Here is a 27,880-nt window from a genome sequence, read left to right as displayed (position 1 = left end):
CATCTCAGGCTATCAGCCCCAGAACGGAAGATGGCGGCGGAAACGCTGCTGTCCAGTCTGTTGGCGCTGCTATTTCTGGGGCTCCTGCTACCTGCAGGTCTGACTGGCGGTGTTGGGAGCCTGAACTTGGAGGAGCTGAGTGAGATGCGTTATGGGATCCAGATCCTGCCGTTGCCGGTCATGGGAGGGCAGGTGAGGTGGTGTAGGGGTGAGGGTCTTGGGCAAAAGAGGAAGAGGGATAAAGGTAAAGGAGAAAGGGCATCTGCGGAGTCCGGTGCAGGAGACGGGGGTAAGAAGAGTAGGTAGGGTTCGCACGGTGACTCCCGGGAACCGCAGGCAGACCCATTCCCTGGGGACCAGGCACCCCGGAGGGGTGGGGCTTCCCGCTGTCGGCCTCAGGTCCCACTGACAATGAAAACACGCCGACTCGGGCGGGAGTGAGAGTGCCCTCTCCTCCACTCATCGAATACAGCTGGAGGACCTGTGGCTTATTCCCCAGAGTCTGAAGAGGGGTCTCGTTGTTCTTCCTGATCCCAGCCTCTACCTCTCCATCCCCCTCCCCGACCCTTCTTTCCCAGAGCCCAGCTTCAGACGTGGTGATTGTCTCCTCTAAGTACAAACAGCGCTATGAGTGCCGCCTGCCAGCTGGAGCTATTCACTTCCAGCGTGAAAGGGAGGAGGAGGCACCTGCTTACCAAGGACCTGGAATTCCTGAACTGTTGAGCCCAATGAGAGATGCTCCCTGCCTGCTGAAGGTGAAAAGAGCTGGGATGGATGGAATGAGGTCTTGGGAGCTAGAGTGCTGGGGGATGGGTAGGACCCAGGGAACCTGCAGACATTACAGAAAGGCCATTGGTGGTCTAAATATATTTACAGATGAGGGGTGAGGAGCAAAGACCACTGCACCCACAAATGACCCTTCAGGGACAGATTAGGATAGAAGATCCCAAAATAGGTGAAACCAAGATCAAAATGCCTAAAGAGTGGCAGTGTTGGGAGAAAAGGGACGGGCCTTTCCGAAGAGAAGCCTCCCTGGTAAAGTCACCACCTGTCGTGACGGCTCTCTACCTCAGGATCTCACTGTATTTGAAGACATTTGATTAATATTTGATCTGGGGTCTTCTGTGTTTCTTTCAACTAAGTGCTTCAAGGATACCATGGTGGTTTATCTTAATGGGGGGCAATGAAGGACTCTTGCATGTAATCCCAGAACTTAGGATGCTAATGCAGGGGGTTCAAGGCCAGCCTGGACTATATAGCATGGCCCTGTCTCATCCCTTCTCATGAAAATAAAGAGAGAGAACACAGGTGGAAAACTGACTTTAGATGTGTATCTCCAACCATGAAACGAAAGCAGCTGTCCCTTCTCAGTGAAGTCTGCAGAATGAGTGAGGCAGTAAGGGATGAGAACCAGATGGCAATTTATATATTTGGAGTCAATGGACTCTGGCTCCAAAAAGAGGCATCTGCATTCTGCACCCCTTGATTGTTTTTATTTTTTAAATTGTCAGACCAAGGACTGGTGGACATATGAATTCTGTTATGGACGCCACATTCAGCAGTACCATATGGAAGGTAACTCACTCCTGTATTTTCCCTAAGCCTTCACCATCCTGTCATGCGAAGTGACCTCCTTCCCCAATCTCTTCCCTTCTAGACCTCTTTAAGAATAATATGCTTTACTGTGGCTTATCTTAACAGATTCAGAGATCAAGGGTGATGTCCTCTATCTCGGCTACTACCAATCAGCCTTCGACTGGGATGATGAAACAGCCAAGGTGGCAGGAGTGTGGGATTGGAATGGGGACAGGCCCAGCTGCAGACTGAGCCCAGACAAGAGGGGAGGGTCAGGATTAGCTGATGTGTTTCTTGGGGTTTGGTGGCCCTCAAGACCAAGTTTCCTGGGTCCTAGATTCCTGTGGTCTCAAGATTCCTGTGGGAGTGTGGTACTGTTCTTCTATTTTCCTTTTTTTCTCATGGCCCTCCATCCTGCCTGATGTCTTCTCTAGGCCTCCAAGCAGCATCGCCTAAAACGCTACCACAGCCAGACCTATGGCAATGGGTCCAAGTGTGACCTCAATGGGAGGCCCCGGGAGGCCGAAGTTCGGGTAAGTCTTGAAAAAATGTTCATGCTCCCTCAGTAGCACTCTCCGTTCTGAGGGAGGAGGCCAGGTTTTATCTTATAGTCAGGTGTGCCTCCTAGACTTAGAATCCAGTTTCTTTTCCATATCCAGCTGCCAGCTGGTTGTCATTGCCCGGATTGTCAGAGGTAATTGAATGCTGCATTTCCCAAGTGCTACCCTGACCACATGTCATCTGCAGTTCTCCTTGCTGTCACCTAAGCTATAGATGTTGGTGTCAGTCTCTGACTGCCCTTTCTCTGGATCTGGTGAAAACTGTGGATAAAGTGGCGAGCAAACACAGAGCTCCTGCAATGTGGAATACACAGCCTATCAGGGAGGACAGCTGCTAGCCAAAGAATCACAGAAGTGAGTCTGTGATTCCCAGCTAAGGGGTGAGGATGAGAAGGAAGGATAGAAACCTGGCTCTCTCAAAACCCATTTATTCTACCTCTGAGTAGCTCTTAAAACTCTCTTCCATTGGGTATGGTGGTATACAACACACCTGTAATCCCGACATACTTGGGAGGCTGAGGTGGGAGAATCCTGAGCTCAAGGCCAGCTTGAACTCCATAGCAAGATGCTGCCTTAACAAAACAAAACTCTTTTGTCCCTTGTTGGTTTCCTTATTTCTCACTTGCATGACCATCAATAGTCTTGAAACAAAAATGATCCTTATTTCCTGATTTATAGCCGAGCAGAGGTAGGCAGGTGGCAGGTAAACAAATGCATGTAGAAAAAGGTTCGGCTCACACCAACATAGATGCCTATAGAGAACTGTGTGACTCCTACCAGAGCTCACTGTAGCACAGATTTGTGTAGTTAGTTGTGTGCTAGTGTTGAACACTCAGATCCCTGGGGTGGGGAGAAACCCTGAACTGCAATGTTAACGATAATATCTGTGGTATAAATACTCGCAGTGTGCCCAAATCCAGCTGTCGGTACGGTGTCAGCCATCTTGAAACATTGCCAGAACTTTAACAGTTGCTTCTTGTGAGGTGGTCTGAGCTGGCTCTGATGTGCTTACTGTAAGCACATGCCGTCACTTCTCTGCCCAGTCCTAGGGACTCTTGGGTGATCCTTCTTCATGAAGGACAAGATCCTAGTGCTTCAGTACTGACCAGGGTGGCAGCAGAGGTGACACAAAATAGTTGAATTCTGGATATATATATATATATATATATATATATATATATATATATATATATATATATATATATATATATATATATATATATATATATATATATATATATATATATATATATATATATATATATATATATATATATATATATATATATATATATATATATATATATATATATATATATATATATATATATATATATATATATATATATATATATATATATATATATATATATATATATATATATATATATATATATATATATATATATATATATATATATATATATATATATATATATATATATATATATATATATATATATATATATATATATATATATATATATATATATATATATATATATATATATATATATATATATATATATATATATATATATATATATATATATATATATATATATATATATATATATATATATATATATATATATATATATATATATATATACTTGCTATGTAGACTCACTTGGCCTCTGCCTCCCGAGTGCTGGGCCTAAAGGCATGTGTCACCATTTTCCTTTTAAAAATTTGTTATTCATGCCTGGTCTACATAGTGAGTTCCAGGTCAGCTGGGGCTACAGGAAGACCCTGTCTCAAAAAAGACCACAAAAAAATTACTCATTTTTTATATAAAATAATGTTTTGTTATACATTTTCATACATGTATATCATTGTACTTTACTAACATTCACCCTCTTCCCATATTGTGGAGATATTCTGAAGGTGAAACTAGTAAGATTTGTTGTTGGGTTGGGCATGGGACAGAGTTAAGGATGACCCAGTGGTTTTAGCTTAAATGATTGTAAGCGGTAGAATTGTCATTTACTAGAGTGTGAAGGAGCTGGTTTGGAGAAGGAAAATAGGGTGTTTTGTACACATGGAGGTCAAGATGCCTTTTGGATATCCCTGTGGTGATTTTTAGTTAGCAATTAGCTCTGTGATTCTGGAATTCAAGGACAAAATCTAGGCTGGAGATAAAAATACTCATTGTGTTTCTGTCATAGCGGCCTCCTTTCTGTCCTTTGAACCAGTGGGTCTCATCGTTCCCTCTGCCAGGGACAGTATAAAGTTCCTTGAATGACTGGCTCTGTCGAATTCAGGTTAGATTCAAATCATGCCTCTACACACACCTTTCTACTTTCAACCCTGGGAAGCATGTACAAGGTTTTATATCCTTCAAACATGTATTATAAGCTGGCCATGGTGGCTCACTCCAATAACTGCACACTTGGGAAGCTGAGGCAGGAGGATCACTTGCATGTTTGAGGCTAGCCTGGACTCCATAGTAAGTTCTAGGCCAGTCTAGGCTACAGAATGAAACCCTGTCCCAAAAAAATAAAAGAAGAGAACGTATCATTATCTGAGATGATCTTATTTAATATATGCCTCGGTCTAAAATGAGCACCGAGAAGGGAGGGACAATGTCTGTCTTATTTCCTGTGGTATCCTGAGTTGCTGGAACAGTGCCTGGTCCCAAGTAGCTGCCCAGTTATTCTGTGAATGAATGGAATGAATGATAAACCAGTTCAAAAGTCACCTTTCTTGATGAATTCAAAAAGTTACTTGTGTCCCTTCAGTGCTTCATCCATGTCTGTGTACCCACATGGGCAACCCCACCATGTGTAAAATTTGTTATTGCATGCCATTGAATTCTAACTTTTCTCTGGCTTTTTTTTTTTGGTCTTTTTGAGACAGGGTCTCCCTGTAATCCCAGTTGTCCTGGAACTCACTATGTAGACCAGGCTGGCCTTGAACTCACAGAGATCCGCCTGCCTCTGCCTCCCAAGTGCTGGGATTAAAGGTGTGTGCCACCACGTCTGGCCATCTATGTATCTTTAAAAAATATTTTAATATATTTTTAAGCCGGGTATGGTGGCATATGCCTTTAGTCTCAACATTCGGGAGGCAGAGGCAGGTGGATCTCTGTGAGTTCCAGGCCAGCCTGGTCTACATAGTGAGTTCCAGGACAGCTGGAGCTACAGGGAGACCGTCTCAAAAAGACCAAAACGATTCTTTTTAATATACTTTTAGATTTATTTTTATTTTAAATCATGTGTATTGTGTATGTGTGTCTCTGTGTGGGAGTATGTGCACATTGGTGTAGGTGCCCACAGAGGCCAGAGGCATTGGATCCCCTGGAGCTGGAGTTACAGGTGGTTGTGAACTGCTGGACATGGGTGCTGGGAACTGAATTTGGGTCCTCTGGAAGAGCAGTATAGGCTCTTAACCACTAAGCCATCTCTCCAGCCCTGGCTGTAGGTACCTTTAGAAGGTCAAAAACTGAGGGCAAAGGCCATATCTTCCTCCTGTGTACTGAACAGCTGCCCTGTGCCCTGGGATAGAGAGGTCACTGAGTCTTTGTCCTGCCCCCAGGAGACAGGTGTTCAGTAAACAGTATTACATGTAGGATTAGCACCATGCCAGGTGAAGTGCATACCACAGGAAAGTATACAGAGGAACTGAGTGGGAAGGTAAAGGGAAGGCTTGATAGGAAAGAGATCTTGGGGTTTGGGTTTTTTTGTGTGTGTAAGAGACAGGGTCTCCCTGTAACCCTAGCTAGCCTAGAACTTGCTTTATAGACCAGGCTGGCCTTCATCTCATAGAGATCTAACTATCTCTGCTTCCTGAGTACTGGGATGAAAGGTATGCACCACCACGCCCCTCAGAAAGTGACTTTTGGACTGTTATTTGGACAATGGGAAGTTAGCCTAGCAGGTGTAGAGGGGTAAAAGCAGGGACAAAAAAGACTAGGCAGGTAGAAGGGGCAGTTAAGGGCAGAAGGCTTTGGAGGCATGAGGCAGTGTTGTGTCCCAGGAATAACAAGTGGAGGGATGGGAGGTGCTGATCATGGGAAATGAATATGGCACTGTTAGGGGACAGGTCACAGGTTGTTAGAGGCCCTGTCCCTGTGCTGAGTTTGGACACCCTTGGGCCAGGGGGGAACCAGTGCAATATTGTAAACAGAATGAGGACATGCTCACTTCTGCCCTTGGAAGTTCACTCTGGCTGGAGTACAGCCAATGGTTGAGAGATCAGTTAGGTAGTAGAGTAATCTAGGTGAGAAGTAAAGGTGACATGGGGATGAAGCAAAATTCTGGAGAGATTGGGAGGGAAGAATCAATAGCATTAAGGGGGGGCTTTCGAGGTCAATTCTTGGGTAGATGGTGGGAAGAGAGGGAGTTTGGTGGGTTTGATTTTGCATATAATACTTTTAGTGGCTGTCAGATATCTGAGTAGGGACTTCCAAGGAAAGCTTTGGATTTGCAGGTCTGACACTTGAGAGACAGGAATTGAAGCCAGAGGCTGAGTGTCCTCATCTGTGGTAGTAAAAGCCATGAGTGTGTGTGTTGGGGATGGAGAGATGGCTCGGCGGTTAAGAACACTGACTGTTCTTGCAGAAGACATGGGTTTGAATCCCAGCACCCACATAGCAGCTAACAACTGTCCCTAATTCCAGTTCCAGAGGATCCGACAGCCTCTTCTGCTCTTCTGTCCTCCGCGGGCATTGTACGACACAAGTGCACTTACATACATGCAGGCAATACACACATACACAATAAAAATAATAAATAAGCCAGGCGTGGTAGCGCATGCCTTTAATCCCAGCACTCAGGAGGCAGAGGCAGGAGGATCTCTGTGAGTTCAAGGCCAGCCTGGTCTACATAGTGAGTTTCAGGACAGCTGGGGCTACAGGGAGACCCTGTCTCAAAAAAAGATTAAAAAAAAAATACTGGAAATACTGAAATACTGTGAAGAAAGTGAGTAGTTAAGAAGGTGGGACATAGGCCCAGAGTAGTGGCACATGCCTTTAATCCAACACTCAGGAGGCAGAGGCGGGGAGATCTCTGAGTTCTAGAAGATTAAAACCTGCTGTGGACAGGTATTTTAATAAAAGCCAAGCAGGCAGGTGTAAATAAGTCAGACATAGGAAGGGACCCAAGTTAAAATGGAGATCCTCCACTTGCAGTCACCCCTGGGGCATGACAGTGGTATTGGTGATCTCTCCTGGAACAGTTTCGGTGGAGTGAAGAAATGATGCTGAGGACAGTGGTGGTGGGGTGGGAACCTTTGAAGCCTGGATGTGAAGGGGAGGGAAATCATGAGCTCATTAGAGCTATGTGGGACTTATTGGTGAGTGTTCTAAGATGGAATAGACTAGTTGAGCCTGGTGGTTCAGGCCTGTAATCCTAGGTCCTTGTAGGGGAGTGGGCTGAGGCAGAAGGATGGAAAGTTCAAAGCCAGCCTGGGAAACTCAGTAACACCGGATCTGAAAATAAAAAGCAGAGAAAAGGTGGGTGGGTGGGACCTGGGGATATATAGCTCAATGGTAGCCCTAGGTTCAATCCTCAGTACCGCAATTGAATGAATGAATGAAAAAATTTTTAAAGCATTAATGAGGTGGCTACACAGTGAAAGAGCTTCCTGTGCAAGCCAGATGACCGGTGTTCAATCCTTGGAATCTGTGTAAAGGTGGAAAGAAAGGACTGACTCCTCAAGTTGACCTCCATATCTGTGCCCTGACGCATGCATACATGTGCACACACATACTAGATTTTTAAAAGTTGTCTCCAACTCTCAGGTATCGTAGTTCACACTCATAATTCCAGTATTTGGGTAGGTGAGGCAGGAGGATTGCTGTAAGTTTGAGGGTAGTCTAGGCTATAGAGTGAGATGAGTCTAGGCTATATGGGGCTTGGGAACTGGTTGGCAATATGGAATTAAATGAATCTGGATCCCTGTCTCAGGGCTTTATGAGTCCAGCAGTATCACAGATTTATTTCTTCTTAATTATGATGTGTTTCAAACAAAAAGTAATGTTACTCCTAAATCTCCTAAGTCTCCCAGGAGCCCTAGCTGGCCTGGAACTCACAGAGATCTGCCTGCCTCTGCCTCCTGAGTGCTGGGATTTAAGGTGTGCATGGCTTAAGTCACACCCGGCTCTTCTTTGTTTTGTTTTGTGTGAGAGGATTTTTTTGAGTCAGGGTCTTTCTATGTAGCCTAGGACTGGTCTGAACTTGCTATGTAGCCCTCACTGCCTTCAAACTTGTGATCCTTGAGAACCAACTCCCTCAGCTTTCACAGCTTCCTCTGACCTCCACACCTACCACTACACACAAACATACATACATTAATTGATTACCACTACACACAAACATACATACATTAATTGATTACCACTACACACAAACATACATACATTAATTGATTAATTTTAAATAATTTTTGAGACAGTTTTATTCTGTAGCCCTGGATGGCCTGGAACTTGCTAGGTAGACCAGGGTAGCCTCAAACACGTCCAACTGAGCTTACAGTTTTAGATGTTATTATAAATGTCTTTTAAAATTGATTTCTGACTGCTCGCTGCTGTTTAGTTATTGGTTTCCTATACTGATCTTGTATGTAGCAGTCAGCTGAACTCCTTTTCTTTTTTAGACAGTCTCACTGTGTAATCAAGCTGGTTCTTAAACTCATGACCCTCCTGCCTCAGTCTGCTGCGTGCAGGATTACAAGGATGCCCATTATACCCCATGTTTTTTTTTTTTTATTTCTATTGGTTGCAGATTCTTGTAGATTTGTGTGTGTGTGTGTGTGTGTGTGTGTGTGTGTGTGTGTGTGTGTGTGTGTGTAATCATTTAGTCTGCAAATAGAGACAGTTTGGGTTTCTGTTTTATTTTTTGTTTTGTTTTAGTTTTGTGACAGGATCTTACTATGTAACCCTGACTGGCCTGAAGTCAATATATAGATCAGGCTGGTCTCAAACTCAATTTTTTTTTTGTCTTATTGAGACAGGGTCTCCCTGTAACCCCAGTTGGCCTAGAACTCACTATGTAGATCGCCTGCCTCTGCCTCCCGAGTGCTGGAATTAAAGGTGTGCACCACCATGCCTGGCTCAGAAATTTTTTTTAATTATTTATATTTTATGTATGTGAGTGTATTTCTTACATGTATATAAGTGTACCACGTGTGTGCAATGCCCATAGAGGTCTGGAAAGGGTGTAGGATCCCCTGGAACTGGAATTGTGAACAGTTGTTAGCCGCCATGTAAGTGCTGGGAATGAAACCTGGGTCCTCTGGAAAAATAGCAAGTGTTCTTAACCACTGAACCATCTCTCCAGCCCCATCCACCTTAATTTCTTGAGACAGGGGCTTTCACTGAACCTGGAGCTCACCGATAAGGCAAGACTGGCTGGGCAGTGAGCTCCAGGGATCTACCTATCTCTGCCTGCCCAGTGCTGGAATTACAAATGCATATTTATTGTGCCCAGCTTTTTATGTGAGAACTGCATGTTTATATAGCAAACACTTTACCCACTGAACTCTCCATCCCCAGCCCTGTTCCTGACTTTAGGGATGCTTTCCTGCGGGTGTTTGTTCTGTTTGTTTGTTTTCATTCTCCTTTTAAGGAGAATGAAGTTCCGTGTTCCTCCTAGTTAGCTGTTTTTTCATGAAGGATAATATGGAATTTTACAGCATGCTTCTCCTGTAGTCATTGAAATGGACCTATGGATTTTTTAAAAATATATTGTTTATTTTATATATATGAGTGTATTGCCTGCATGTATGTAAGTACACTCATGTTGTGCAATGCCTGAGAGGTAGGAAAAGGGCATTGAATCCCCTGGAACTGGAGTTACAGACAGTTGTTAGCCACCATTGTGGGTGCTGAGAATCAAACCCAGATCTTCTCCAAGAACAGCCACTGCTCTTAACTGCTGAGCCATCTCTCCAGCCCCTATTTTTCATTTCTTAATAATGTTTTTAAAATTGACATGCATTCTTTGTGCATGATGGTTTCATGAGGGTGTCATCATGTTACTTTGAGCATATCCCCCACTTCCCTGCCTTCTGCACCCCTTCTTCGCTCATTGTCTGCTTTGTTCCCCTTAGACTTTTACTTCTACTTTTGTGTCATATATGAGTTCATGCACCATATGAACCTAAGATCCACAAATAGGCAAAAAATATGATATTTGTCTTTTCTGAGACAGAGTTAACTCACTTTATATGATTATCTCCAGAATCCATTTTCCTGGAGTCAACTAACTTTGTTCTTATATGGCTGAATTCTATTGTGTGTGTATATATCCACCACGTTTTCTTTATCCAGTCCTCTCTAGATGATGTGTACCATGATTTAGCTGTTGTGAGTAGAACTGTAATAAACACTGATGTGCAAGCATCATTGTGGTATGTTGGCTGAAATCCTTCTGGTCAATACCCAGAAGTGGTATAGTGGGCTCATACACCAAATCTACTTTAAAATTTTTTATTTTTATTTTATATGTATGAATGTTTTACATGCAGTGTATCTAAGTGCATGTACAATACCCTCAGAGGTCAGAAGAGGTCATTGGATCCCTTGGAACTGGAGTTACAGGCAGGTGTTAGCTGCCCTGTCGGTGCTGGGAACTGAACCTGAGTCCTCTGCAAGAGCAGCCAGTGCTGTTAACCACTAAGCCATCTCTCCAACCCGGGTAAATCTGTTTTTAGTTTTTGAGGAAGTTCCGTGCTGACCTCCCAGTGACTGCGCTAGCTCACATTCCCACCAGCATTATAGAAGGGTGCTCTTTTGTCCACATCCTTACCAATGCTTCTTACTTGCTTTCTTAATGACTATCATTCTAAAGTAAGGTGGAATCTTAGTTTACATTCAAATTTCTATGATATGAGTAAGCGGGATTGCTAGATCATGTAACGGTCCTATTTTTAAGTTTTTGAGGCCTCTCTGGATGTTCCATAGCAGCTGGACTAATTACACTTCCACCCACAGTGTGCAAGGTCCCTTTTCTCCAGTCTTGCCAGCCCTTATCTTTCTGATAAAGCCACTCATCTGCAGTGAGGCAGTAGCTCACTGTACTTTCAATTTGCATTTCCGTGATAACTAGTGACTGGAGCTTTTTTTTTTTTTTTTTTTTTAGGTCTTTTTGAGACAGCGTCTCCCTCTAGCTCCAGCTGTCCTGGAACTCACTATGTAGACCAGGGTGGCCTTGAACTCACAGAGATCCACCTGCCTCTGCCTCCCAAGTGCTGGGATTAAAGGCGTGTGCCACCAGCCTGGTTGGAACATTTTTTAAAACACTTGGTGGCCATTGTGTGTGTTCCTATGAAAAATAGTTATTTAGATCTGATGCCTCTTTTTTCTTCTTTTTCAAAAAAGTTCAAGGGTGCTGATAGATTTGTTGCTCGCTTTTAACCCAGTTACCTGTTTTCTGCTATTGGGTTCTTTATTCTGAATGTTGATGTCTTGATAGATGTAGAGTTTGCAAACATTTTTCTCTTATTCTGTAGACTGTCTCTTAATTTTTAAATTACAATTTAAAAATTTAGTTTGTGGGTATGCTTGCCATGTGTGGAGGTCAGAGCACAATCTGTGGGAAGTGTTCTCTCCTTCCATCATGTGGATCCCAGGGATCAAACTTAGGTCCTCAGGCTTGGGCAACAAGTGTCCTCACTGCCTGACCCATCCCACAGGCTCCTTTTCACTGTTTTGATTATTACCCTAACTGTTCAGAAGCTTTTTAGTTTGGTGTCATTACATTTTTTTTTTTTTTTTTTGAGACGGTCTTCCTGACCTGGGACTTACAGTGTAGACCAGGCTGACCTTGAACTTACAGATATCTACCTGTCTCTGCCTCCTGAGTGTTGGATTAAAGATGTGTACAACCATGTTGGGCCTTTGACATATATTTAATAGATATCTATTCGGCATCCTAATGTTTTAACTAAATTTTATGCTATTTTTCATGAGTAAATTGGTCTTTTATTTTTTTTTCTCGTATCCTTATTCTATTTTGGCATCAAGCTACATTAACTTCATAAAATCTCTTGAGCTTGCCTTGTTATTTACTTAGTGTGTCCATGTGTCAGAGTGCCAGTGTGTGTGTGTGTGTGTGTGTGTGTGTGTGTGTAGGTCAGAGGACTCTCCTTCCACCTTGCTGAGACAGAGTCTCTTGAGTTTCCACTGCTGTGCTTGGGGGTCCAGGTAGCCAATCCAGTTCTCCCTTGAGCCCTCTCTCCAGCCTGACGCTCTTTTTTTTTTTTTTTCCATTCTCTGGAACAGTTTGCTAAGCTAGATAGTATTCTTTAAAGTAGAACTCCATGACTCTACCCCAGCCCCTCAAAAATATATCATGAAATCCATGTGTTATAGGGATAATTGCTTTCTATTTAATTTTTTTTTTTTTTTTGAGACACAGTCTCACTATATAGCCCCAGCTGGCCTGGAACTTGCCATGTAGACCAGGCTGCCCTGAATCTGCAGGGATCAAAGGTGTGCACCACCATACCTATCCCCTATTTTCTATTTAATGATTTTAAGACCTTTTTTTGCCGGTGTGGTAGTGCACATCTTTAATACCAGCACTCAGGAGGCAGAAGCAGGCAGATCTCTGTGAGTTCAAGGCCAGCCTGGTCTACATAGTGAGTTCCAGACTAGCTGGGGCTACAGGGAGACCTGGCTTTAAAAAGACAAAAAAAAAAAAAAAAAAAAAAAAGAAAGAAAGAAAGACTTTTTTTCCCTGGGTGCTGGGGCCCTAACCCAGGCTTTCATACATGCTAGCATGTGCTCTGCCACTGACCAACACCCAAGTCTGCAGGGCTAAGACTTAAGTTTATTCTACCCTAAAGCTTTAATAAACTGCAGTTTCACAGGCCATTGTTATGTTGCCTAAATTTTCAAATATGTCATACAAAGTTAAAGTATTCAATATTTAACCTGTTTTGATAGACACATCCCTTTCCATTCTTAATGCCGACTTTGCCTTTTCTCTTTTATGCTGATCTGCATCGCCAAAAACACATCTGTTTGCTTAGTCTAAGAACCAAGTTTCGGTTTTCTTTGTCTCTGTCGTCTGCTTACTAGTTCATCAACGTCATTATTTTATCTTTTTTATTTCCTTCCTTCTTTCTCTGTGTTTACTCTGGTCTCTTTCATTTTGGATTTTGTTTTGCTTTGTTTTTTGTTTTTGTATCTTGAGACAGAGCCTCACTCTGTGGTCCAGGCTGGACTTGAATTCCTGGAGATCCTCCTGCCTTAGGCTCCCAAGTGCTAAGATTATAGGTTGTGAGCTGCCGCACTGGCTCATTTAATTTAATTTTTTTTTTTTTTTGGTCTTTTTGAGACAGGGTCTCCCTGTAGCCCCAGCTGTCCTGGAACTCACTATGTAGACCAGGCTGGTCTTGAATTCACAGAGATCCACCTGCCTCTGCCTCCCAAGTGCTGGGATTAAAGGCGTATGCCACCACACCCGGCCTTATATTTAATTTTTAAATAGATATTACCTTCACATTGCTCAAATATAGAAATGTTTAAAAAGTATGGACAGAAGGGACTGGAGAGATGGCTGAAGGGTTAAGAACACTTGCTGCTCTTGCAGAGGACCCAGGTTCTGTTCCCAGCACCCCCTATGGTGGCTCACATTGTAACTCCAGTTTCAGGGGATCTGGTGCCCTCTTCTGGCCACCTCCGCTGGTACCCATGTGGTTCACATGCAAACATGCAGATGAAACACTCATACACTAAGAAAGAAATCTTTTAAAAACAAAATATAGACAGAAAATTCTCAGAATGCCTTGTCCCTTATCAACCCTTTCCTATCCTCAGGAGAAAGCCAGCCATGGCCAGCTTTTCCGTGATTGAACCAAGGGCCTCATATATGCTGAACTTACTGAGCTGTTTGTTTTATACACAGTTTTTCCAGTCATGCTCTTGCTCTGTATCCCAGTGTATCCCAGGCTACCCTTGATGCCCTTCAATTCAGTATGTTTCCCAGGCTGGCCTAAACTGGTGATTCTGTTTCCTTAGTCTCCTAGCATTAGGGTTTTTAGGCATGTACCACCACACCAACCTCTCAGAGATTTTTAAAAATTAACTATTTTTATTTTATTTACTATTATGAAGGGGGCATACATGTGCCACAGTGCATGTGCGAGCAAACTCAGATCATCAGGCTTGTACTTTTACCCACTGAGCCATCTCACTGGCCCATAGAGTTTTTTGTTGTACATATAAGCAAATATGTTTGAGCTCCTTCCAAATTAATATAAAAAGCTCTCCAGTTCCTCTATACAGCTGCTGTTTTCTGCTACACATCAGTACTATCACTTATCTAAATAGTTCACTGTGGGTGGATATGCAAGTTGTCTTAAATCTTTTAACACAAAAATGCTGCAGTGTATAATCTTCTTGTGCATTCAGAGTATATGTAGATTAAATTCCTGAAAGTAGGTTCGTGTAATTTTGATATGTACTGCCAAATTACCCTGCTTAGGTAAATTGTTCTCCTTCCAGCAAATGTGTGAGAATGCCAGTTTCTTATAGCCATGCCAGCCTAGTATATTTTTAAACTTTGAGAATTTGGCTAATCACCAGCTAGGCTTCCAATAAAGACTTCTTTCTTAGGATGGTTTTAATTTGCATTTCTCTTAAGAGAAGCTGTGCGAGCTTGCTCATGTTTAAGAGCCTCTGTCCCCCTTAGTGCTTTTCTTTAACCATCCATATTCTTTGCTTATTTTCCAGGTGGCTTTTTGATCTTCTCAGCTTATACATTGGAGAGATCATCCTGTTGGCTGTGTAGCTTTTCTCCTAACTTTTTTCCTTAGTACTAAGGATTGAACCCATGGTTTTTGAGCATGCTAAAGCAGATGTTATACGTCAGCCCCTGTTCCTGTAACTTCTTGAGCAGAATGCTTACCTTCCTAATTTCCAGGCCCTTCTTTCCTAATTATGCATGTAAAGCTATCCATTTTGAATACTATCTTGGGTGCATCCCTCCAGTTTTAATGAGTAATATTTACATTTTCAGTATGATGTCTATTTTGTACCTCTTAGTACATTTCCAAACAAATGTGTTTTACTTTTGCTGTCTTTGTAAGATTGCTGTTGGTTTCTAATGCTTCACCACTGTGTGAGTGATTCTTTGAAGACTTTGAGACTCTCTTTGTGATGTTTGCTTAGATTTGGTTTGTTTTTTTCATTCTTTGACACAAGGTCTTCTCTGGCCCAAGCTGGCCTTGAACTCATTATATATCCAAGAATACCCTTGAACTCCTGATCTTGCCTCAAATGCTGGGCTCATTGGTGTGCCCACCACACTGGTTGGTTTTTTCGTTTGTTTTTTAAATGGGATGATAGTGATTGAAAGCATGTGTTTTCTCTAGTTACTCAGCTCAATACTCTAACTGGTATTTAGTGCTGGGATCAAAGGCATGAGACTATTTTAGTTTGAAATTAGATGATTATAGATTTTCAATGTTGAATCAACTTTTCATTCTTAAAATAGAGCCAATTTGGTCATGTGTAATTCTTTCTATTTGTTTTGGGGTTTTTTTTGTTGTTTGTTTTTTTGTTTTTGTTTTGAGGCCCCAGTTGGCCTGGAACTCACTATGTAGACCAGGCTGGCCTCAAGATCCCCCTGCCTCTCTCTCCCAGATGCTGGGGTTAAAGGTGTGCACCACCATGACCAGTGTCATGTATATTCTTTTCTTCATATATTTTTTTGTTTATTGTTTTTATTTTATGTGTATAAGTGTATTGCCTGCATGTATGTAAGAACACCCACGTCATGCAGTGCTCACAGAGGTCAGAAGGGGGCATCGGATCCCCTGGAACTGCCATGTGGATGCTGGGAACTGAACCTAGGTCCTCTGCAAGAGCAGTTAGTGCTCTTAACTGCAGAGCCATCTCTCCAGCCCCTTATGCGTATTCTTGATTATTCCTTTTATATCTCCTAGGATTGAATGTGGTCCTACCATCCCAGAGTCTCAGTACATACCTGAGATTGGCCTTAAACTAGATACTTGAACTAGATCTTACAACCTCAGCCTCCCAAATGCTGGGCTTACAGATATACAATCTCTTTTTTTTTTTCTTTCTTTTTGAGACAGGGTCTCCCTGTGGCCCCAGCTGTCCTGGAACTCACTGTGTAGACCAGGCTGGCCTCAAACTGTTGTGCAACCAGAGGCTGGCCTAGCAGCTACCCTGCTCAGTCACTCAGAATCCAAATGTACTTTTTGTTTTTTGGGGTTTTTTTTTTGAGACAGGTTCTCATATAATCTAGGCTGTCCTCAAGTTTACTGTGTAGTAGAAGCTGGCCTTGATCCTCCCGCCTCCTCCCCTCAGCCCCCAAGCACTGGGATTGCAGGCATGAACCACGGTGCCTGATTTTCTTTCTTTTTTTTCCTTTTGTTGTTTTGTTTTAGTTTTGAGATAGGGTCTCCAGCTATCCTGGAACTTGCTATGTAGACCAGGCTGGCCTTGAACTCACAGAGGGACACCTGCCTGCCTCCTCTACACACCCAGCTACAGATATGCATCTCAATGTGTGTGTGTGTGTGTGTGTATACTTACCCCTTGTGCATGTGGAGGTCAGAGGACAACCTCAGGTTGTTTGAACAGCGTCTCTTTGTTCAGCACTACAGCACCACATAGTCCAGGCAGCTGGCCAGCTAGATTCTAGGGATTCTCCTGTTCCCACCCCCACCTCGCTGTAGGAGCTAACCTCAAACTTACTATGTAGCCAAGAGTGACATTGAACTCCTGCTCCTCTTGTTTCTAATGCCCAACTGCTGCTATCATTATAGGCATGAACTACAGGCTAGAGCCTTATTGTTTGTTTGGTTGAAGGCAGGGTCTCACTATGCAGCCCAGGATTACCTTGCAGCAAAGATCTTCCTGCCTCAACCTCTCAAAGCTGGGATTACAGATAGGCCTTATCTAGTATCTATTTTTTATCTATTCCTATGATACAAACCCATATGTTCACTGACTGTCTTTTTCCCAGACTTGTCTCTTGCCTGTTTGTTTGCTTATCATTCATTCATTCATTCATTCATTCATTCATGTGTGTGTGTGGTGTGCAGGCATATGTGCATGCTGAGGCCAGAGGAGGCTATGGGGTGGCCTGCTGTATCACCCTCTGTGTTACTGTCTTGAAACGGGATCTCTAAGTGAGCCTGGAGCTGGGCTGGTGGCTAGCAAGCCCCAGAAATTCTCCTGTCTCTGCCCCACCACAGTGCTGAAGTTACAGGCCTGCCTGACCGGGTCCAGCTTTTTATGTGGGTTCTGGGGATGTGAACTCAGATCCTCATGCTTGGGTCACAAGCACTCTTACCTGCTGAGCCATCGCCCCCTGATCATTTCTCATCCTTGCCTTTGCCCCATAGGAAATCCCTGCTCTTTTTTTCCATCAGCTTTGGTTTTGTTGGGTTGTTTTGTTTTTTGGTTTAATTGTGATAAGATTCTTATTTCCTTTCTTCTTTACACACAAGTTATAGTAAACAAATATCTATTCCTTGGAATTTTGCTTTATTTTGTTTCTACATTTTTTAATTTTTGTTTTTGTTTTGTTCTGAGACAGGCTGGTTTTGAACTCTGGGCCCTCCTGTCTCTACCTCCTGAGTGCTGGGCTTACAGGTGTGTGACCCCATACCTGACTCTATCCTTATTATTTCCCTTGACAGCAATTCTTAGAGATCTTCCAATGGCAATATATCTAGCGCTTTCTTGTTTTTATAGCCGTGTAATAAATACTCCATTACATATAGGTTCCATCATCTTACCACATTATGGTGCTGACTGCAATGGTACCCCTTTTCCCCACAAGCTTTTGTTATCACAAAAGGTTTTTACATAAAGTATTTTAGGAGATATAAATGCTAATTACCCTGATTTGACTATTTCACATTGTATACATGTCAGATTATCACACTTTGCCCTACAAATATGTAAAATTGTTATGTCATTAAAAATAAAACATTTTCAGGGTCTGGAGAGATGGCTGAGTTTAACCACTTGGGTTAAACATAGTGAGTTCCAAGCCAGCTAGGGCTACAGGGAGACCCTGTTTCAAAAAGACCCCCCAAAATTATTTTTTAATTTTTAATTATGTTTATATGTGGGGGGTAGGGATATGTGCCCATGTGTGCTTGTGGAAGTCAGAGGTATCAGATGTTACAGGCAGTTGTGAGCTACCTGATATGATTTCTGGGAATTGAACTCGGGTCCTTTGGAAGGATAGTATGTGCTCTTAACCACTGAGTCATCTCTCCAGCCCATAAATCTTTTTGTTTTTGAGACAGTGTCTCCCTATAGCCCCAGTTACCCTGGAACTTACTGTGTAGACCAAACTGTCCTCAGTCTCACAAAGATAACCTACCTCTGCCTCCTGATTGCAGGGATTAAGGCATGTATCACTACACCCTGCCCAAAAATAAAACTTTAAGAAATAAATAAGTAGGGGGCTGGAGAGATGGTTCAGCAGTTAAGAACACTGGTTATTCTTGCAGAAGACCCCGGTTCGAATCCCAGCACCCACATGGCAGCTAACAACTGTCCGTAACTCCAATTCCAGGGGATCCAACAGCCTTTTCTGACCTCCGAGGGCATTGCACGACACAGGTGCACTTACCTACATGCAGGCAATACATGCATACACATAAAATTTTTAAAAATTAAAAATAAGTAAACCTTTTTACTTGACAAGGTGACTCACACCCATAATCCTAGCACTGGAGACAGAAACAGGAGGATCATCACAAGTTTAAGGCCAGCCTAGTCTCCATAGCAAGTTCCAGGACAGCCAGGGTTACCTAGTGAGATCCTGTATGGATAAAAACCAACAAAAAAATGTTTTTAATAAAAATAAGGCCAGGCATGATAGTGCACACCTTTAATCCTTGCACTGGGGAGACTGAGGCAGACAGATTTCTTTGAGTTCAGGCCAGCCTGGTCTACATAGCAAGTTTCAGGCCAGACAGAACTGCATGGTGAGACCTTGTCTGAAAAAAAATGTTTTTAATTAACTTAATTCAAAATTTTTTAACTGGCTGTGGTCGTACATGCCTGTAATTCCAGTGTTTGGGAGACCATGGCAGGAAATCAGTGACTTTGAGGCCAGCCTAAGTTACATTATAAGACCTTGTCTCACAAAAATTAATTGAATATATTGTGCATGTATAGATATTAAGTATAGTTGTTGGGTACAGGTTATTTATTTGAAACTTGTCTTTTTTAAAGCAGTATAAAAATGCAACTAGGCATGGTAGCATAAGCTACAGGGGAGGGGAGACAAGGGGGAGGGAGAGGTTTGAAAAAAGGAAGATAAGGGAATTAGCTTGGACATAGTGGCACATGGCTTAGTCCCAGCACTTGAAAGGTGGAGGCAAGAGAATCAAGAGTTGACAATGCCAGCCATGGTGGTGGTGGCACATGGCCTTTAATCCCAACATTGGGGAGACACAGGCAGGCAGATAAAGGACAGCCTGGTCTACATAGCAAATTCTAGGCTAGCTGCATAGTAAGACCCTGTCTCAAAAACAAAACAAAAAAGTTCAGCTTCATGGCTGGGGAAATGGCACAGTGGGTAAAGTGCTTGCCACAGAAGTGTAGGGACATGAGTTTGAATCCCCAGGACCTGTGTAAAGCTGGGTTTGGTAACATGCATCTGTAATCCCAATGCTCCTTTGCCGAGGGAGAGATAGGAGAATCCCTGAAAGCTTGAGTCAGCAACCAAGAGACACCCTGCTTCAAACAAGGCAGGATGTGAGGCCTGAGATTGCCCTCTGACTTCCACAAGTACTCTGTGATGTGTGCATACCTGGGTACACACACTTGAGAGTTGCATACCATCTAGCTTTGACTAGATGGACAAGCTGCTTTATCTGTCCCCTTCCTACCAACCTCACTAACACCTCTACGTGCAGATTATTTGAGAGTGAACCACAAACATAATACTATCTCATCCATAAATATTTCTTTAAAATGTTTTAGTGTGTGGGGCTGGAGGGATGACTTAGTGGTTGAGAGCACTGGCTGTTCTTGCAGAAGACCCAGGTTCAAATCCCAGCACCCACATGGTGGCTAACAACTGTCCATAACTCCAGTTCCAGGGGATCCAACAGATTCTTCTGTCCTCAGGCACTGCACTGCGTGGGTGCACTTACACACATGCAGGCATACTCATACACATAAAATAATAAAAGCAAACCAAAATATTTTTTAATGTTTTTTTATTTTATGTCTATGAATATATTGCCTGCATGTATGTAGGTGCACCCATGTCATGCAATGCCCCTGGAGGTCAGAAGAAGGTGTTGGATCCCCTGGAACTGGAGTTATGGATGGTTGTTAGCTGCCATGTGGGTGCTGAGAATTGAACCTGGGTCCTCTGCAAGAGCATCCTAACTGCTGAACCATCTCTCCAGCCCCCAATTTTACTTTTCTTTTTGGTCTTTCTCACTATGTAGACCAGGCTGGCCTGAAACTCACAGAGGTCCACCTGCCTCTGCCTCTTGAGTGCTGGGATTAAAGGCATGCCATGCCCAGCTATATTACTTATTTTTATTTGTATGACTGTTTTGTATACCTGTAAGTGCACCCATGTCATGCAATTCCAGTGGAGGCCGGAAGAGGGTGTTGAATCCCATGGAACTGGAGTTATGGATGGTTGTTAGCTGCTATGTGGGTGCTGGGAACTGGACACTGGTCCTCACCAAGAGCAGCCAGTGCTTTTAACCACCAAGCCCCCTTTTTCACATTTTTAAATTGTGTTATCTTTTTATTAATTGAGGTATAAAAGTTTGCTTGCTTTTGTGTGTGTGTGTGTGTGTGTGTGTGTGTGTGTGTGACAGGATCTTGCTCTGGAACCCAGGCTGGACTTAAACTTGCTATGTAGCCTAAGCTAACCTTGAACTTGAGATTCACTTGCTTCAGCTTCCTATTGCTAGGATAATTACCAGCCAACACAAGCACTCCTAATTGTAAATTCAGTTTTTAAAATTTGTTTATTTTCAGCCATGTGTGGTGGCGCACACCTTTAATCCCAGCACTCCGAGGCAGAGGCAGGTGGGTCACTGTGAGTTCAAGGCCAGCCTGGTCTACATAGTGAGTTCCAGGACAGCTGGGGCTACAGGAAGACCCTGTCTCAAAAAGATCAAAACAAGCAAACAAAAAAAAAAAATTTTTTTTTATACTGTAGCCCAGACTGGCCTTGAGCTTGCAGCAATCTTACCTTAGCCTCCTGAGTATTGGGATTGTAGGTATGCACTTGCCGTGCCTTGCTTAAATTCTCATTCTCTTTTTTTAATTTTTAAATTTTATTTACTATTATTGTGTGGATGTGAAAGCATGTGCATGCAATGTGTGGAGGTCAGAGGACAATTTGTGGTAATTAGTTTTCTCCTTCCAACATGTGGGACGCCAAGCACCTGTACCCACTGAGCCATTTCAATAGCCCACACATACTATATTTATACAACACAGGAAAGTGATACCAATAATGAACTATTTACAGTTAAATTGTCTGAGTTATTTTCCATTTTTACCACTTACCAACTGGTGAACCTGAGCAAATATCTTTTTTCTTTTTTTTTTTTTTTTTTTTTTTGAGACAGGGCCTTGCTACGTAGGCCTGCTTGGCCTGAAATTCCCTATGTAGACCAGGCTGGCCTCAGTTCACAAAGATCCACCTGCCTCTGTCTCCTGAGTGTTAGGATTAAAGGCGTGCACCACCACACCCAGCCTGACAGTGTCTTAACTAATCCTAAATTAAACCTAAATTTTGATGTCTTGGGCCATAGAGTTGAGGCACTAATCCCTTTCTCACTGGGTTTTTGTGACAATTAAATGGGCTGATCTGTATAATGTGCCATATACACAGTGTGTGCCTGGTGCCTGACACAGACATGTTTAACAGAAGATAGCTACTCCAAGAGCTAGAGCCACTTCCCCGTGGCCGTTAAACTTATTCTCCCTTCCTATCCTGGCAGTTCCTCTGTGACGAGGGTGCAGGCATTTCCGGGGACTACATTGATCGTGTAGATGAGCCCTTGTCCTGCTCTTATGTGCTGACCATCCGGACTTCCCGGCTCTGTCCCCACCCTCTCCTCCGGCCCCCAGCCAGTGCTGCCCCACAGGCCATTCTCTGTCACCCAAGCCTGCAGCCCGATGAGTACCTGGCCTACCTTCAGAGGCAAGCGGGTGAGTGAGTGGGAGAGGGAGGGGAGGAAGGAGTGGTGGAGATGGGGGCAGGCAGGGTGGAGGAATGGGAATCTTAACACACTGTTCTTCGGTAGATTCAAAGCAGTTTGAAGAGAAAGTCACAGAGGAGGTTCAAGACCCAGACCACCAAATGTGGAGTGAGACCAAGACTACTGTAGTACCCCCAAAGAAAGCAGGTAGGGTATGGTTTTTTCTGTTCCATAAACCTAGCCTTTCTTCCCTCCATTCTCCCTCCCTCCTCCCCTCCTTCCCTTCCTTCTTTCCCCTAATCTTACTTCCTGTACTGATGAGCATGCATGGGCGGACTCTAATCCCTTGGCAATATGAGGGACTGTACCCCCTTCCTACTTTGCTCCCTTCCCCTCTCTTCTCCTTTCACATTCCCTCCTGTTCTTTGTACCCCAGACGTAAACATAGCCAAGGAAGATGAGGAATCAGAGTTTTGGAAGATGCTTCATCAGCCAGAGAACCAGGCTGCAGGAGGAGAGGAGGCACAGGCAGGGGTGAGGGCTGGCTTCTCAAGCTGCTTCTTTGTCAGCCAGTGTTGTTAATGAGGTGACTTCTGTCTGTCTAGGGATGCAAGGATATTGCTAGGAGGAGCATGGTGGGCATAAAAAGCCTTCATACCTGAGTCTATCCTCTCCTCCTCAGGGACAGGACCTGAACCTTGAGGCTGCAGCAGACCCAGTTCCCAGCCCTCCTGAAGGTTAGTTAACCCTCCATGTCGCCTCCAGTTTTTAGATGGGGTAGAGAGTGGAGCTAAACACCGGAGGGAGATTGGGCGACCAGGCCCGCAGAAAATTCATCTCTCCCTCCTTTTCTCTCCCCTCTCTGTTTTTCATGGTGCTGGGGATTGGATCCAGTTCTTGCAAGCACATGCTGTACCACTGAGTGATCCCCCTGGCTCCGGGGAATTCACTTTACTGAGGGACTCCCCTTTGAGCAGGGATGTTGCTTGAGAAGGTCACAGAGCACAAAGGCTCTGCTGTTTATTTACTGATCTTGTATTCCAAGATGATTTCACTCAATGTCAATTTGCTTCCCCCAAAAATGTGGGTAAAGCTGCACCTTAGAGGGTTATGAGAGTCCATGGACGTGAACTGGTAATTCATAACAGAATGCCTAGAACTCCTTCGACAAGGAATGGTTAATATTTGTAGAAAGGAGAAAGCAGAATCCAGTGGAGAGGAGCCTTGGCCTCTGAATCTCCTCTGTAGGCCTCAAAGCTAGAGTTTTTGCCAAAAGAGTCCCAGGAGTTCATGGAAGAGGACAGATGTAGCACCACATTGGTATCCATGTCCCTGCCATGAGCCCACTGAGGACAGAGGTCCCTGGAGGGGTTTGTTTCCCTTTTCTCAGCCTCCAGACAGCTCCTGGAGGCAGAGGCTGCCCTTCCTTGGCCTCTCACTGCCTTTCCTTAAGCACCAGGAGGATTTAGAAGGCAGAAGGCCCATGCCTACTCTCTCACCTCAGATTTTCAGAACAATGTGCAGGTCAAAGTCATTCGGAGCCCTGCAGACTTGATTCGATTGATAGAGGAGCTGAAAGGTGGGACACGAAAGGTATGGTCCTGCTCAGGGGAGGGGTGGGAGCTACCTCATGGCTGTGGGCATCCTTACCTGGGTCAAATCGGGCCCAATAGAGCTGGCTCCCATCCTGTCCTTCTTGAGTCCCCCATGTGGTATCATGCCCTGCCAAAATTTGTCCACCCCTCACCACATGTTGCCCTTGAAGTCCCCAAACTGTCTCTCTCCTCCCCAACTCCTACCCACCCAGGGGAAGCCAAGTACAGACCAAGAGCAGCCTGGAGACGATGCCGAAGAGGCCCCTGAGAGGGAAGCCAAGGTGAAGGACAAGGATGACGTACCGCAGAGTGTGGTGGAAGAAGAGGACAGTGATGAGGATGAGGACGAGGATGAGGATGAGCAGCAGTTACTGGGAGAATTCGAGAAGGAGCTAGAAGGGATGCTACTTCCCTCAGACCGAGAACAGTTCCGCTCAGAGGTGAAGGCTGGCATGGAGCAGGAACTAGAGAGCATCATCCAGGAGGTGAGCCCAGCTCTTAGCCCTGTGGCTGCAGCAGGTGGCTGCATCTGTAGGGCAGGACGGGCTGAGGGACAGAAGTAAAGGATAGCACCAGTGCAGCTCGAAGCCCAGAGCAGAACCTCCCAGCCTCCTGGCTGTTCTCTTAATTAAAAGATTAAAGAGGGGGATGAAAGGACGAGTTACCTGTCTTATTGAGCGTGTACCCTGGCCTCTGCTCCCTAAACTCTGATCACCCCCTTCCTTTCCTTCCAGACAGAGAAGGAGCTGGACCCAGATGGGCTGAAGAAGGAATCAGAGCGTGAGCAAGCAATATTGGCACTGACATCCACTCTTGACAAACTCATCAAGAAACTGCAGGAAAACCAGAGTCCAGAGCTGGCGCAGACATACAGGAAAAGGACGGTTGTTCCCAAAAAGCCTCCTCCATCACCTCACCCTACAGGTGAGAGCCACCAGCAAGGAATAGCTGGGTTAGTTTTCTTTTCTCCTTGGTGGTTGCTGGTCGCAGAGGGCATCGCCCTTCTGGAACACTTTTCCCTGCTGGTTTCTTCCCACCACTGTCCTCTCTGTGTGGATATCTCTTAATCATCCTTTTGGAGAGTCTGTCTTGGTTTCTGGTTTGCTCCTCTGTGCCCGGTGCCTATTGGAGGCCTGGCACATAGTAACTGATTGACTATGAGCCTAAATGCTGAAAAGTCCATGTCTGTGAAGGGGCAGCTCTTAGACAGCTTGGCTTTCCCTAGATGGGTAGGGATTGAGGAAAAGGAGACAGACAGTTTGGTTTCTATAGCGACCCATAGGGGGATGGGACAGACAAACCTTGGCAGGCTGTGATGGGGCAGACTGTGATAGGGACTCTGCTCTGGGATAGGCTCCAGCTGTCAGTGTGAATTCGCAGCCCATTGACGTAAGCCACCAGCCACCAACCTGGGCATACCTCAGTTATTCCTTCTTGCAACCCCATATGTTCATTCCACAGAGTTCAACAGGTATGGAGATGAGGCATTTTAACCAGAACATTTCAGTTTCAAAGTTTCCATCCCACTATTTCAGTAAACAGTGTAAAGTGTTTAAAGTCTTGAAATGTCTAAAAACAAGCCATAGCTTTCCAACGTGCTCCTTAAAACTGCTCCCTTGGTGCTGGTGATTTGAGTTTGGCTTTCAGAAACCAGCTGTTTTCCCATAGACGGTGGGCAGAATAGCAGGGTGAGGACAGAAGGAAGGCTGCAGTTGGGGCAAGTGCACTTTTTTTTGCGGGGGGGATATTTTTGAGACAGGGTCTCCCTGTAGCCCCAGCTAGTCTGGAACTGGCTAGGTAGACCAGCCAGGCCTCAATTTCACAGAGATCTTCAAGCCTCTACCCCCTGAGTGCCAGCATTAAAGGTGTGGGTACCACCACACCTTGCCCTAAGTGTACTCTTTTTGAATCCTGGCTCACACACAAGCTGTGATGGAATATCCCCCAAACCAGCCCATGGCTTAGGGAGCAGCAACCCCCAACCCTGGAGTCACAGCTCTGCTTTGTGTCTCCCTGTGTCTTCCCCTCTAAGAGGAGGATCCTGAGCACAGAGTCCGGGTCCGGGTCACCAAGCTCCGTCACGGAGGCCCCAATCAGGATCTGACTGTCCTCGAGATGAAACGGGAAAACCCACAGCTGAAACAAATCGAGGGGCTGGTGAAAGAAGTGCTGGAGAGGGAGGGACTCGCGGCCGAAGGTGGGCCCTGGAGGGTGGTGATTAGGCTGGGTCAAGGTGGACTGGAAACTTCAGCTGGGGATATGGGGGGCCGGGGACCCCCTAAAGTTCCCAGCCTTCTCCTCCTCACTACCCACACTGGTCCTTCCAGGCAAGATTGAGATCAAAATTGTACGACCTGGGGCTGATGGGAATGAGGAGGACACACGTTGGCTGACTGATGAGGACACAAAAAACCTCAAAGAGATCTTTTTCAATATCTTGGTAAGGCATCCCACTGGAGTGCTGAGCCCCTAGCGCTCCCTGAAGTGCTAGTGAAAGTGAGCTCTCCAAGACTGTCCCCACTGCTGAACCTAAGCCCCCTGTCTGTGAGGCAAAGCTAAGACTGGCCTCCACTCAGGGAGAACCCCTTAGGAGACCCTATCTATATGCCGGCCCTGCCCACTGCAGAGCTCAGGACCTCCCAGGATCCTGCAGCACAGCTTCCCTTGGCTATCAGTCAGTACCTCCAGCTCACCCTGTTCTCCCTCTAGGTACAAGGAGCGGAAGAGGCCAATAAAGAGCGACAACGGCAGAAAGAACTGGAGAGCAATTACCGCCGTGTGTGGGGCTCTCCAGGTGGTGAGGGCACTGGGGACCTGGATGAGTTTGACTTCTGAAACCAGCACTGCCTCCTTCCAAGGACTCCAACATCTTCCTGACTGACTTGGCCTCCTCCTCACTTCTGACCCTGGGGCCCTAGAGGCAAAAGGGTAGATTGGAGCTAAGCTCTGGACTTCAGGGACCCAACCCCGAGGGTGGGTGTGTGTGTGGCCAACCCAAGAGGGCTGTTGCAGCTCTGGAGAGCCCATCCCCAGACCTCAGCCAGACCTGTGGTCTCTACTTTCCAGGGCCCTTCCTTTCCTCCTTGGCCTTTCCTGTTATTGTTCCCCAATTTGTGGACTCTTTCCCCATCCTACCCAGAGACTTGGTAAGATCTTGTGAATGGGGCATGGCAGGAACAGGGTGGTTCAGCGGACCCCCAAGAAAGCAGACTGCCTGCCCCTACCCTGTTGCTCTTGGGAGTCACCTGTCTCTTCCTTGGATTTCCTTCTCCTTCCTGCTCCTACAGTCCCTTACGTCTATGCTTCTGAGTCAGGAGCCTTTACCTCTGTCACTGAGGGAATGGGAGACCATTACCTATCACCTCAGACACAATCCCAGCAAAAAGGGTGGGATGTAGAGCCACTCACCACGTTCTTCAGCAATCAGGTTTCTAAATAAAGAACTGGACCATTCATCTATCAGCCTCTGTGTGGAGGGTACTCAGGTAGGGGAGAGGCTCAGTTGGGCGGGGGACACATCTGATCCTCTTTGCTCCCTACTTTCCAGAAAGTCTGCATGGCTGGGGTACCCCTGGAGTTCAAGACAGCTGAACAAAGCCCACTAGCCCAGAGAGAAATGCTGTTCTCTCCTTGCAAACTGTGACTAAGCACTGGCCTCATGAGCTGTTATGAGGACTGAATGACACCCAGTGTCAGTCTTCATACAGGACTTAAAAACCAGATTCTGAGCTCTGAAGAAATAAGACTTGGAGGCAAGTCAGAGGAATCCTAACAACCACTGTGAAGCTACGGCAGACTCCCAGTCCCTCCTTTCCTTATCTGTCCCCTCCATCTTTAGAAAAAAATAGTCATGCTAGGAAACAAACCCAGGGCCTCACACGTGCTAGGCAAGTGCTCTACTACTGAGCTACACCCCTAGGCCAGTTGCTTCACATTGGTAAGAACCATTCCCTCCCTTCTCCCTCCTTACATCCTGAGAGCCAAAATGTGCACCACAGAGACCCTCCCACACCCATCTAG

At 44.9% G+C, this 27,880-nt stretch overlaps 1 protein-coding gene across 2 annotated transcripts; it reads left to right on the top strand.

The window, feature by feature from the left end:
* On the top strand, window positions 1-27,315 carry Os9 (OS9 endoplasmic reticulum lectin). 2 transcript variants are annotated; one of them, XM_008844048.3, is made up of 15 exons: window positions 1-192; window positions 579-755; window positions 1,512-1,575; window positions 1,702-1,778; window positions 2,010-2,108; window positions 22,065-22,275; window positions 22,371-22,472; window positions 22,702-22,799; window positions 22,948-23,002; window positions 23,770-23,858; window positions 24,073-24,345; window positions 24,595-24,784; window positions 25,893-26,057; window positions 26,188-26,300; window positions 26,570-27,315. In XM_008844048.3, exons 1-15 carry the CDS (start codon window positions 31-33, stop codon window positions 26,693-26,695), a joined length of 2,001 nt encoding a protein of 666 aa, XP_008842270.1. In that variant the 5' UTR covers window positions 1-30; the 3' UTR covers window positions 26,696-27,315. The 2 variants fall into 2 exon arrangements, with proteins under 2 accessions (XP_008842270.1, XP_008842271.1); XM_008844049.3 differs by lacking the exon at window positions 25,893-26,057.
* The last annotated feature ends 565 nt before the right edge of the window (window positions 27,316-27,880 follow it).

The sequence above is a fragment of the Nannospalax galili genome, unplaced genomic scaffold (genome assembly GCF_000622305.1).
Source record: "Nannospalax galili isolate Female #2095 unplaced genomic scaffold, S.galili_v1.0 scaffold340, whole genome shotgun sequence".
NCBI classification, from domain to species: Eukaryota; Metazoa; Chordata; class Mammalia; order Rodentia; family Spalacidae; genus Nannospalax; species Nannospalax galili.
This window is presented reverse-complemented; position numbering and strand designations above follow the sequence as displayed.